The sequence below is a fragment of the Diadema antillarum genome, unplaced genomic scaffold (assembly GCF_040938485.1).
Source record: "Diadema antillarum isolate AM-2024a unplaced genomic scaffold, OU_Dant_1.0 seq00001630_RagTag, whole genome shotgun sequence".
Classification (NCBI taxonomy): Eukaryota; Metazoa; Echinodermata; class Echinoidea; order Diadematoida; family Diadematidae; genus Diadema; species Diadema antillarum.
In genome coordinates, this window is record NW_027272339.1 from 645,524 (window position 1) to 658,685 (window position 13,162).

A 13,162-nucleotide genomic window follows, 5' to 3' on the forward strand; every position below is an offset into this window, starting at 1 on the left:
TTTCGTGAATTATTCCAGTGGGCAGACGATGGCCGACGCGGACTTCAATCTCCTGGACGTGGCGCGGCGCCTGGAGATGTACGGGGTGCGGCTCCACCCGGCCAAGGACTATGAGAACATCCAGCTGTACCTGGCTGTCTCACACCAGGGGGTGCTGGTCTTCCAGAACAACACCAAGATCAACACCTTCTCCTGGGCCAAGATTCGCAAGCTCAGCTTCAAGCGCAAGCGCTTCCTCATCAAGCTCCACCCGGAAGGATACGTAAGTCATCCTTCTGTCTCGCCATTTATTCTTCAGTGTTTGGTGAGTGGTGTTTGGTGTTGGGTGTTCAGTGTTTTCAGTTCAGTGTTAGGGGATTATTTTCAAGTGCATGCACTTCCTCATCAAGCTCCACCCAGAAGGATACTTAAGTCACCCTTGTGTTTCCCCATTTCTTCTTCAGTGCTTGGTGTTTGGTGTTGGCTGTTGGGTGTTCGGTGTAACAACTTCAGTGTTTGGGGATTACGTGTGGCTCTATACCTCCAAATATTTATTCTGCTTACTTTTATTTATTTATACTCTTAATCTCGATTTTGTTAATTGTGTGAAGTGTTGCATAGAAGTTCTCTTCACAATGTTGTGCTATTTTGATTGTCTGCGACAAGAGTAATTTGCCCAGTACCCTATGATCAATGAAATCCCATGTGTTAAATAAAGATCTTCTGAACAAGTCTGGTAACATTATAGAAGTGTGCCAAAGGTCAGCCACCTGCCAAAAATCACCAAGACAGAAATTGATGTCTATCTGATCTGCTCAGGTGATTTTTGATCCACACTACATTTTATTATGGCAGAGCTAAATTAGTCCTCAAGTTGGATCATTTTCATGCCACATTCGCCCTGAAATGAAGCATGCCCCGTGCTGCCCTGCTGTTCAGTGACCGAGATTTGGAAATTGATAGGAGTGGGCATATATAGGTCGGACTTTTGAAATGTCAGTGCAGTGACACATCATGTGGCCTGTAGTGATAAAGATGGTGCGATCCTTCAATCTCCATTTTGCATTCAATATGCTGACGAACCTGCAAAATGCGCACTGGAGATGTGTGTTGCTATGTGAATAGGCATAGGTCGTATATTCCTTCCATTCTCTTTACTTTTCTTCTTTTTTTCCCCCAAATTCTTCACAAATTTCCAGGTTTTTTAGGCACTAGCAAATGTTCACAAAACTCAACTTGTATGGAAACCTTGACTACTCATGACTTAATTGATTTCTTAGCAGTGAGCTAAATGGGCAAAATTGCACAGTGCCTGGAGATGTAGAGCTTTCTATGCAAATCTGGTCATGTGACCCACATGTCATTTATCACAACATTGCCTTAATGGAAAGGAACTTATGACCATATTTAGAAAAGTTTTACTAAGCTCATTAATTAGTTTGCTGATCAGCAGATTTTTGGGAGTTGATTATTTCGTCATAGATTTGTTGTTGTTGTTTTTTTCAATGAAGATGTGTGTTTTGTTCATGTGGTTCTGATTATGTACTGACCGTAAAAGAATCACTTGTTGATTATCCGATAACTTGGTACACATGTAACTGGCATTGGGAGGATCATTCAAAGAGCTTTTCATTAATCAAGCTGCTATGCTGGGGTGCCCCAATTATCAAGATGCACAAAACTATTTTCTTTGGCAGTCTTTTAAAGAGAATGTCATGTTTTCCTCTGATCATCGTTTTATTTTTATTCTTATTTTCCTTGTTGCTCATATTGACCTCAATGCTGTGCCCGCCACAGTCATGTGAGGCCAACCGTCATGTTCAGTGAGCTGCTATCACTACCAAAAGATGGTGTGCGATATTTTAAGAACTACTTCAAGGTACAAGGCACATGCACAGTCTTTTTACCTTTTTACACCTGTCTTCCACTGTCACTTTACTCTGGTTTCAACACTGTCACCCACTGTCACATCGCACTCCCATCTCAGTTTAGTCAGCTTCATTGACAAGCTGCTATTGAGATTATATCTTCAGGGTTCTAGGTTCAAGGAAAGAAAGAATGAATCAGAAATGCTATAGGAAACTAAAAGAATTGTAAAATTAGTTACAAATGTCATATGTGCTTAGCTCAGTGTCAGTATAAATGCATTGTCAATGACCTTGCAAATGCTTTGTCAGATTGAATTTTGCAGAATTATGTAACCCCTTTGCTATTATAGCAAAAGTGATTGCTTCTGAGATGTGTCCCCTATTCTTCAGTGGTACAATTGTAACTTCAACATGGAATCTTACATTCAGGTGACCTTATCTCATAAAGGTCTTTAAATCCTTGACAGGATATGAAAAGTTTAAATGCAAAAACAGATATACAATTGTAGCAATATTGATCAGTTTTGAGGTATTTGAGATAAACAGCTGCTGTAGAATAAGGAAAGTAATTGAAAGACATGTGATGATTTTAATTTCTTTCAAATATTTCATGTTATGCATGAAGTGTAGTATTTTTGAATAGATTTTTTTTTTCTATTTGTTGATGACCTTTATTTTAAAAAGAAATTAAAAATGGCTTTTAAATGCTTTTGCATTCAAACTCTTCATACAGTGGTATATCAGTTTCATGAGTTATGCTGTGACTTTTTCAATGATCAAATTGAAAAAATTGGATAAAAAAGGATGAGAAAATTAAACACAACAGACTATTGGTTAGGTGTCTTCATATTCAACGTCATTTGGCATGCAGTGAGAAAATAAAGGACTTTTGTTTTAAATATAGCAGCTCCTCTGATCTGATGTTGCAGAGGCTGCAAATACTCATTGTGAATAATGTTAGGGATGCATTTCCAAACTGGTCACTGGAGATGATAATACGAGAATTTTCTCAACGTCAGGTGACCCGAGTGCAGTACTTTGTTACGGTGTACCGCACGCTAGTGGTGCATATTTATACTCTATCAGTTGTCCATTACAGGCATGGCAGATACATGTACTGTACATACCCGGGAGATACCTCAGTCAGGTTCATTAATGCCTAGACAGCTAAAAGCCCCCGCTTTGTGGTTTCTGGTCACGCTTGGTGCCGCACCCGCGGCGGTCCGTGGGTTAAGGAAAAATATCAGAGCTCAACTCCACTCGTTTTGATCTCTCCCCTAGGAGGCATTTGTACCCTGGTCTGTATTCGAGGCACAAGCAAGTAATCGCCTCCGTGAACGTGAAAAATATATCACGCTTGAGACTTAAGGTGCTAATATTCCCCTCCTAGTCCTTTATCATCGCTTCTCTCCCGGCCTCATCTTTCTGCCGCCATTAGTGTCATCGCCGGGTTGACATTTACAACCCTGCCTCACGACAACTATTTAAGGTTTGGGTTTACAAGTCGAATCATGATTACATTTTCATTTGTATTTCTGAGGCTATTTGTTCTTGTTAGGCTGAGGTTTCTTTCTACTAATGGAGAGAGAGATGGAAGGAGAGAGAGAGCGGATGGAGGAAGGTTAGATGATGAAGTGGGACGAAGGTTAGATGAAGAAGGAGGAGGAGGAGGAGGAGAATGAGGCGACATCAACCCAGAGGCCACTCCTAGTTATGCCCATGTTTAGTTGCCATAGCTAATAAATTGCTTTGCTGCTGTTTTAACTGCAGTTATTGGTGATGGTAATTCGTTGCAGAGTGCCTGACGAGAAACAGGTGCTCCAGTTGCCTGTTTGTTGCCCCTTAGGAAATGATTTATGATTTACTTTATGTTTCGTTGTGTTTTAATCGTACGATGGGCCCTGAATCTGTATAGCGCAGGCAATCACCAGGTTGGGAGGTGCAGTTGTATTAGAAGCATATAAGGTTGCACATCAGCCGTGAAGTTTGCAGAATAAGACAGATACATGTAGCAGGTTATCAAGATGCAATTTGTAAATGAATCCATGTTGAGATACTTATGAAAAATAGTATTCCTTCTCCCCTGTACTTTTCCTTGGCCACAGACCAAAAGGTTAAAATTATTCTAGTGAAGGCTTTTTAAAAAAATTTATTTCATATTTTTCTGAAAGGGGGGGGGGGGGGGGGGAGAAGGGGTTCCTAAAGGGAGGAAAGTCAAAGAAGTCATGGTTTGAAGTCGATTCCATGTTTTATATGTCCCCCCAAAATTACAACGGTAGCCTCCGCAACGATAACTTTAAAAATTTCAGGGTATGAAACTATAACTCATTGTCGACATCTTACAGAAAACACCATTCGATTTGCTTCATTGGTCAAAGAGAAATGAAGAATTTTGTAGAGCATGTCAGGAATCTCTTCTCTCCAAGTTCTGTCTATTGTGTTCACACATTAATGTGCAGTTCCAAGAGCATCCAAGTGCTAAACTTGGAAGAATCAGACTCATGACATGCTTTACAACAATCCACATTTCTCTGTGACCGCTTAGCCAAATTGAATAGGGTTTTCTGCAAAAATAGAGCTAAGATGTTATATTTTATGACACTGAAGTAGCATTTAGACGGTTTAATCATATTGGGTGTTATCAAAGCGAAAATCCGACTGTAATTTTTTTGGGGGGGACATACTGTATTGTCTAATATGTCTCTTCAAGGCTTTTCACATCTTCACCGTAAGAATAGTATCCATCTTTACAACATTTTTTTTAATGACTTTTTTTAAATCTTAAAGTAAAACAACATTTATGGGGTCTAACATAGTGCCACGATGTAATTTTAGAACTTAAAGTCGGTTGTTGGAGAAATCAAAGGTGAGCTTTGTAAGAGGTAGTAGGTTAAGTGCAACAGTACATTTTACTTCTGGATGTTATGCAAAGTATATGTTTTGCTAATCATCTGATAACTGTCCATATCTTGATTAGATGTAGATGTAGGATTGGATTATACAATGTAGATGTTTAGGGATTCCTTGAAACAGTGGTACTAAGTTTGTCAAAGGTAATAGTGAGTGCGTAGATGTTGTGACGGAATGTGTGCAGAGATCACATGTGGAAGAAGTCAGCATTCTGAGGGTTAATGTACTTGTGTGTGTATGTTTGTATGTGTGTGGGTGTGTATTTATTTGTGTATGTATTTACAATGTATTTGTGGTTATGTATTTATTTGTGTATATGTGTCAGTCCTTGACTTTTGTATCTCTTGATATGCTTTCTCGTAGGGCATCATCAGCGAAAGCCAAAATAGATGTGCATTTTTCATGCCCAGTGCCTGAGAGGGGATCAATGCTAAATGCATCCATATACATGCTGGATGCATGATGGCATTAAGTCCCCCGCTTTTCCCCCTCCAGGTATCTGAAATGTAACCAGATGAGGCCAAGCCCCAGAAAATGAGGATTCTTTGGCCTGCGGGGGTCAGATATGGATGAATTTGTGATGTTACTTACGCTAGAGCTGCCCCTGTATATCCATTCACTTCTACGCCCCCATTCGGGACCCATGGGAGCCTGTGTGATGTATTTAGTGGGATGTCTTCGCCTCCGCTGGGTTGGTCCTTATGAAATAACATCGCATTAGCCTTAAAGGGAAAGATACTGCTTTGTGCAGAGTGCACATATGAGGTTAAATTTCATTGAGCTGACCGTCGTGTTGAAGAAACATTTTGATGCAATCATTGATATTTAAGATTGATTCTTCCCTGGTCTTGTAGACTTATCCTTGTTAGTTTGTATCTTGTAATTTTTTTTTTTTTTGTGGGGGGGGGGGGGAGGGGCAGGGTTCATGAAGATACTGGTTTATTTTAACTCTTTATGTTTAAGCAAGCTTCAGGTTCATTGAAATGTGGTTAACAATTGCATACTTCAAAACAGGAGTATACACTGTACCTTGTAAATGTACTTTGTACTGATTATTGATTATGTAGTAAACCAGGTATTGGATGGAAATTACCTTTTTATGTGCCACCAGAGCAATTTTCACGTGCAGATATGCACTGTTGGTATAAATTACAGATGATTTTACCAACTGCATCACAGCGCTGTGAAAAGGCAATTTAAAAAGTTTTGTAACGTGCCAGTTGTCTTCCAAGGTAGCTACAGGAAATGGGAGCAAGGGGAAAAGTTATGCTACCATTGTTAGCAAAACTGTCCTGAAAATGATGCATCCAGTGTCGTCTAGACAACTGTAGCCCTATGAAACAGTTTGTGTAGATGACTGTAGCCATATGAAGCGGTTCTACTGACATCAAAATGCAATATTCTGAGGATAGGATTACAGCGTACAGGGAAAACTGGGTCAGGATTTAGATTGGGGAGGACTGCATTTTTTTTTTTTGCATTGAGTTTTTGTGGAATCGAGTGTGGTTTTTCTTTCTTTCTTTCTTTCTTTTCTTTTCCACCTTAAAATAGGCTGCCAGCCAGTTTTGCTATTAAAAAGCAGAAGGTGGTGAACATTTCACATTAGCGGAGGCAGAAATGTGTGAAAGCGTGAGGAGTGTCAGTCGTGAGGGGCTGGAGAGTGTTGTGGGTAGAAAAGGGCGAAAGTTGACGGAGTTGCAAGTGAAAAAATGAAAAGGAAGGAAAGAAAGCGTGGAGAGGCTAACGTGGGTAACGTTTCAGACAATCGTCGCGACTGGAGTATCTAGGAGCGGTTTCGATATCTCAAATCAATACTCGCCTGGCCAGCCATCATTGCACATGAGTCAAATACATAATTGTATGCACCTTCAATTCTCTATAAAGTGATCCTGTGATTATACCTGTAGATACATTATACATTTTGATTTGAAAGAACTCGTTCCTCTTTTTTACCCTTTTTCTCTGGAGGCTTTGTTTGTTTTGTGTTTTGTTTTTGTTGTTTGAATGATTAGCCACACAATGCAGTGTGTTTGTGGCTACATGTATATCATATAAATTGTGGTTGATACAGCCCAGAGCATTTGCATCCAACTGTGTTGGAAGATTTAAATTTGTAAAGAGACATCATTATGCAATTCATAATACGAGCCTTAATTCAAATTGTGTGTGATTCATATACTGTATATGTTTCTGACCCTTGGTTATATCTCGCGTCTTTACACAGTTCTCTTTGGATGTAAAACTGTGTTTGGTGTTCAAACTATTTAATTGGGAAGCCTTTTTTTTAAAAGTTTGTGTCTTGTCATAACTGTGCATTGACATGATGTGATTTTGGCAACATTAATCCTTTTCTTTTTCTCCCCACAAGAATTATTCACACCAATATTTAGGGCTTTGTACACAGTATATGTGACCCTGCACCTCAAAACAAACAAAAAGTCGCCAGACATGAATTTTTAGTTAAGACCATATTCTGAAAGAGCAGACTTTAAGCTTTAAGATTATGTATAACTCAAATCAAATGGACTCTCCTAACCTATCTAAATATTTGAAAGAAAGCACAAACTCAGGAAAAGTGTGAACTGAGAAAAGAGGCTCTGAAGTACAGTGTCTATTCAAGCTCTTAATCTTTACCAGACCGTGCTGGCTGTGCGATGAATGGGACAAAAAACAGGAAGTAAACCACCAGAGTAACAACAATGAAGGGATTATCTGATTGAACTGAAATTAGGAATGTCTCATTAACACATTCTGTCCATAATTAATGCCAACTTTCAAAGCAGTAGCATTATCTTTTCAAAAGTTATTAGAGTTGATAGTGAAGAGTGTGGACAAGGTTTTTCAGAAATGAAAAAGGGATTCTAAAGACACACCTAATCACACTATTCTTCCAAAAATGTTCGAGATAAATTGCTAAAAAACACACTTTCCTGCCCGTTTTATGATACCAAATTTTAGCATAATGTAAAAGAAGGCCCGCTCTTTCAGAAAATATGAAAAAAATCAAGTTCGGCTAGGTTGACCCATTTCACTTATTTTCAGTCCTCACGCGAAATCAGTGTGTGCGACTTTATGTTCGTTTTGAGGTGCACGGTCACATATTTACAATAATTGCTTTGACAACATTCACAAAAAAGAGAAAAGTTCAGACTTTCCAGTACAAGAATCCACCAGTATCAATCAAATCTTGATTTTCATTTGTCAATATCATGATGCGCCCCCCCCCCCAAAAAAAAATATATATATAATATTTTGCTGCTGTCTCACTGGTCCTAGAGACTTTGCATAGTGTGTTAGTATCGTTGCCAACACAATTTGCCCACAAATTTTACGCTCTCTTTGTTTTTCAGTCCCCTGTACATGTGGGAAGAAGAGCTCCAGTGAATCAGTATTTTAAATCCAGCCAGCTCCTGTTTGTCGTATAAAGTGGAATGTTAATGATAATGGAGCAGCTGGTTTTGTGTTATTCAAGTCATTAGCAGCTCGTCATCCAGCTTATTTGACAGAAGGCACTCCCCCTTTTTTTGTACTAGATAATAGTTGTGTTTGGAGAATAATACCTTCATTAAGTACCTAGATTAGTGGTGAAGCCCTAAATCTTTTTTCTCACTTCAGTGTTTTTGTGGTGATGATGATGGTGATGATGATGATGATGGTGATGATGATGATGATGGTGATGATGATGATGATGGGGATGATGATGGTGATGGTGATGGTGATGGTGATGATGATGGTGATGATGATGATGATGATGGTGATGATGATGATGATGGGGATGATGATGATGATGGTGATGATGATGATGATGGTGATGATGATGATGATGGTGATGATGATGATGATGGTGATAATGATGATGATGGGGATGATGATGATAATGATTATGATAATGATGATGATGATGATGACGATGGTGGTGATAATGATGATGGTGTTGACGATGGTGGAGATGATGATGATAGTAATGATGATGAGATGATGATGATGATGATGATAGTAATGATAATGGTGATGATGATGATGGTAATGATGATGATGGTGATGATGATGATAAAGATGATAGTGACAGGCTTGGAATTAAGTTGATGCAGAGATGATGAAAGGTTTTTCCTTGATGACGCTTATCCCTTGTCGTATATTATCTGCAGTCGTACATTAAATATGATTGACACAAAATGATGCATTTGAATCATCGCCCCCCCCCCCATAGTTTGCATCTTGCTGCTTGCCTTGATTATATTTGATCACAGGTTCTTTGGTCTCTTGTCTTCTTCATAATTCCTCTCATTTCCTTCTAATATACTTTCAAATGATGTTCTATGCTGACCAGAAATTGATGCTCAATATCGTGAAATGCTAAGTGGTATGAGTAGCGTCATTCATTCACCCCAAAGCATATGCTTGAATTTTATTTTATTCATTTATCTATTTATTTTTATTTATTTATTTCTTCTTCTTCTTCTTCTTCTTTTTTTTTATGCCTCCGCCACGAAGTGGTGCCGGAGGCATTATGTTTTCGGGTTGTCCGTCCGTCCGTCCGTCCTTCCGTCCGTCCGTCCTTCCGTCCGTCCGTAATGAATTTTGTGGACAAGGTAACTATCAAAACCTGTTGAGGTATCCTAATGAAACTTGGCATGTATGTGTATTAGGGGGTGAAGTTGTGCCTATCAACTTTTGGGTGCACATGCTCAAGGTCAAAGGTCAAAAGGTCAAGGTCAAATACATAAAATTTCACTATTTCCACCATATCTATTGAATGCCTGAAGATATTTTCTTGAAACTTAGTGTATACATGTATTACCCAATTAAAATTCTCTGGTGAAAGTTTGGGTCATGAGGTCAAAGGTCAAAGGTCAAAAGGTCAGGGTCAAATACATAAAATTTCACTATTTCCACCATATCTATTGAATGCCTGAAGATATTTTCTTGAAACTTAATGTATACATGTATTACCCAATTAAGATTCTCTGGTGAAGGTTTGGGTCATGAGGTCAAAGGTCAAAGGTCAAAAGGTCAGGGTCAAATACATAAAATTTTACTATTTCCACCATATCTATTGAATGCCTGAAGATATTTTCTTGAAACTTAGTGTATACATGTATTACCCAATTAAAATTCTCTGGTGAAAGTTTGGGTCATGAGGTCAAAGGTCAAAGGTCAAAAGGTCAAGTAAAAATATTAAAACTTCTTTTTTTTTCTCCGTACCTTGGAAAATTGTTCAAGGTATCTTCATGGAACATAGTATATACATGTACTGACTGGAATTGATTATCTAGAGAATGTAGGGTTCATGGGGTCAAAGGTCAGGGGTCAAATTTCAAGTGCAACACTTCAAAATTTTACTATTTCCCTCATATTTATGTAATGCCAGCAGGTTTTTGTTTTTTTTTTACACTTGGTGTATGCATGTGTAACCTAATAGAAATTCTCTGGAAAGTTTTTTTTTTCTTCTTTCTTTGCCTCAAAGGTCAAAAGGTCAAAAATCAAGTGAAAGTGCTGAACTAACTTTTTCCTCCATATCTCGGAAGTGGCTCAAGTTATCTTGAAACTTAGTACATATTATGCATGTTCTACCTGAGAGTGATTATCTTATGAATTTTAGGGTCAAGGGCCAGATGAAAATGGTAACAATTTACTATTCAATTCAGAAATTCACACCAATTTTCCACACCTGTACCTTGAAAATTACTCAATGCCTAAATGTATGAATGGGTCAAAGTCAAGTTAAAGTCCTTAAATCCCTAGATACATGCTCTCCTATTCATCCAATTAAACCTAGGTCAAGGAAGGTGAACATTCAACACATTTGTGACAAATTTGTTATTTCAATATTTTGCCAATTTTGTGAAAATGTAATCACACATTGTCCACATGGACTATCTAGACCTATTGGGAAAATCATGCATTATGGCGGAGGCATACCAGTCGCCAAAGCGACATTTCTAGTTTTTTTGGGGGGAGGAGGTGTATTCAAAGAGAACATAGAATTTGTGGGCAAATTGTTTTGGCAACAACACAAACACTTTCTTTTTTTTGGGGGGGGGGGGGGGAGGAGGTGTATACACTAAAATCTTGAATAGTTTTCTGCGAATTCATTTATATCGAGAACAGCTCTGCATCGTAGACACTACTTGTGTTTAAGTCATTGGTCTCCCGTATCAGTCAGTGACTCATACGTATGACGATGCGTAAACAGACTCCAAGCTTGTAAATGTAATTACAAACTTGTCATGGATGACATCAATAGCCGTAGAAAAATGCCAGGCCCTGTTCTCTCACAGGCCGTGATCGACGTCGGAATGCTCTGCCTCATACCTATGTGTAATGTGCCTTGCTGGTATTTTTATTTTAAAGGTAGGGGATACCTTTTACAGACCTCCCAAAATGCAGCAAAACATTAAATATGAACCTCAGGGGACTTGCTTAGGCCACTGCTTACAAATTTGGAAGTCAACAGTTATCTAAAATTTGAATAATGCACAAAACTCAACTTCTCAGTAGTTCTGTGTGTCAGCCACACTTAAGCCTTTTTGTTGCATTCTTCTGTATTTGTGATCTATAAACACAAATCTAAAAGTACAAGAGCTGATGTAATAACATATAGAGTGCGTAGCAAGAATGTATATAGAAATGTTAGTAAGTGTTGATGAACTTTCTTCACAAAATATACATGATGGACACACATGCAGTACATGGGTCTGCAAAGGTAGCCTAGTAATGTACTGGAATTTACGGTGAGCCCCGAAAACAATTCAATTCAAAATCTAACGGTCGAAAAAATGTACTAAATGTTACCTTCCACTTTCAATACTTTATGGGAGTTTCTAATATGATACTCTCTTCAACATACCACTGTATTTATACAACTCTTCATTTAAGGCGTGCAAATGGGATTCCCTACCTTTAAAGGCCGACTGTAGTCAGAATGGACATGTGCGCAGACACACACACACACACACTTTAATTTCAGTGGAATTTATTCATTTCCATTCAAGTGATATAGGAGCAGTAATCTGAACTGATATTTCTGTACGACATGACAAGATATGTGCATTGTTCGGACACAATAAACAAAAATATTTCCTTCCTTTGCACTTTTTTTCACACAGTAGAAGTACAATCATAGGTTGATAATAAAAACACACTGTCATACCAAACATATTTGTACACATTCCTCACTGTAGTATTCAGTAACTTCTTGATTACTGACATATTGTTGTTTGTTCAATAGTTTGTCGTGCAAGCTCTTATTGTTTTTTTGTGGATATGTGCAATTGAAATTCATGTGATTTTGTCGATCTGGATTATGTTTACACATCCTATTAAGATTTAGTGATATATTGAAATAGTATGCACACGGGTAGAGGGTACTTTTAATAGGGAGGTATGTGTATTGAGGTTCAATTGTACATCCATACTATCTTGTGAATATTCACTTTGTTTGCCACCCTCAAAACGTGGCACACATGATCAAAAACACATCATGTGCTGTTGCTGTAAACATAAAATATTATGGCCTTGTACATCCTCTACTCCCTAAATTTCCATTACACATACAATGTAGGACCATTTCTGGCAAAATTATGATTTTTATGTATTTTCTTTTGAAGAACCATCTTTGTGAAATTAGTCTTTTTATGAAAATATTGCTGATAGTTATGGAAATCTAGGTAAAATACAGGGTATTATTACTTACATGATTATGTACATTTACATAATATACATGATGTACAATTGTTGTACTGTCTTTTTTGAAGATTTGGGGGTTTATTTTTGTGTATTGAGATTTCTGGATATAAATTGAAAATGATAATTTTGAATACCTGGAAGTTAATCTAGAACTGATTTTGTACTCTACCAGTTTGTTTGTCATGATGCTGCAGCGCATCATGTGTACCAATGATGATGATGATGATGAGGAAGGGGCAAACTGGCCACCCCACCTACCACTTCCTTCCACCACACTACCCCCCCCCCCCCCTCCTTCTTCCACATGCTGGTTTTGTAAATTGACACCCCTCGTAAGCAGTTCACTGATCCACGATACCCATCACTTAACCCCATGAGTAAGGATTACTCAGTCCCCAAAATAACCGCTGTGCCGGCAGATCTGACCGTAAATCTTGCCGCGGTAGTTAAGACGTCAGTCGTTTGGGGTGGCAGGCTGGGGCATTCTCGAGTGAGCGCTTCGGGGGAAGGTCCGAATGTGATCGAATGTAGCATTATGTGCACGGTCGTGCAGGGCAAAGGGACGACCGGAGTAATAACCTCCAAGATTTGTTTGGTCAAGGAGCAATGGCGTCATCGCCATCATGCAGTAAATTATTTCCGATATGGCCCGACAACGAAATGTAAACAATGCGTTGATCGGTGCACAAATCTTACCTCCCCGGGGACCGTCGATC

The 13,162-nt window shown here is 38.6% G+C and overlaps 1 protein-coding gene across 1 annotated transcript in view; it reads left to right on the forward strand.

The window, feature by feature from the left end:
- The window catches only part of LOC139711268 (FERM, ARHGEF and pleckstrin domain-containing protein 1-like), a 135,468-nt gene that overhangs the window by 80,038 nt on the left and 42,268 nt on the right, over positions 1–13,162 (forward strand). Inside the window, exon 8 of the mRNA XM_071623178.1 lies at positions 19–262. Coding sequence (XP_071479279.1) covers positions 19–262 — 244 coding nt within the window. The remainder of the gene's footprint in view (positions 1–18; positions 263–13,162) is intronic.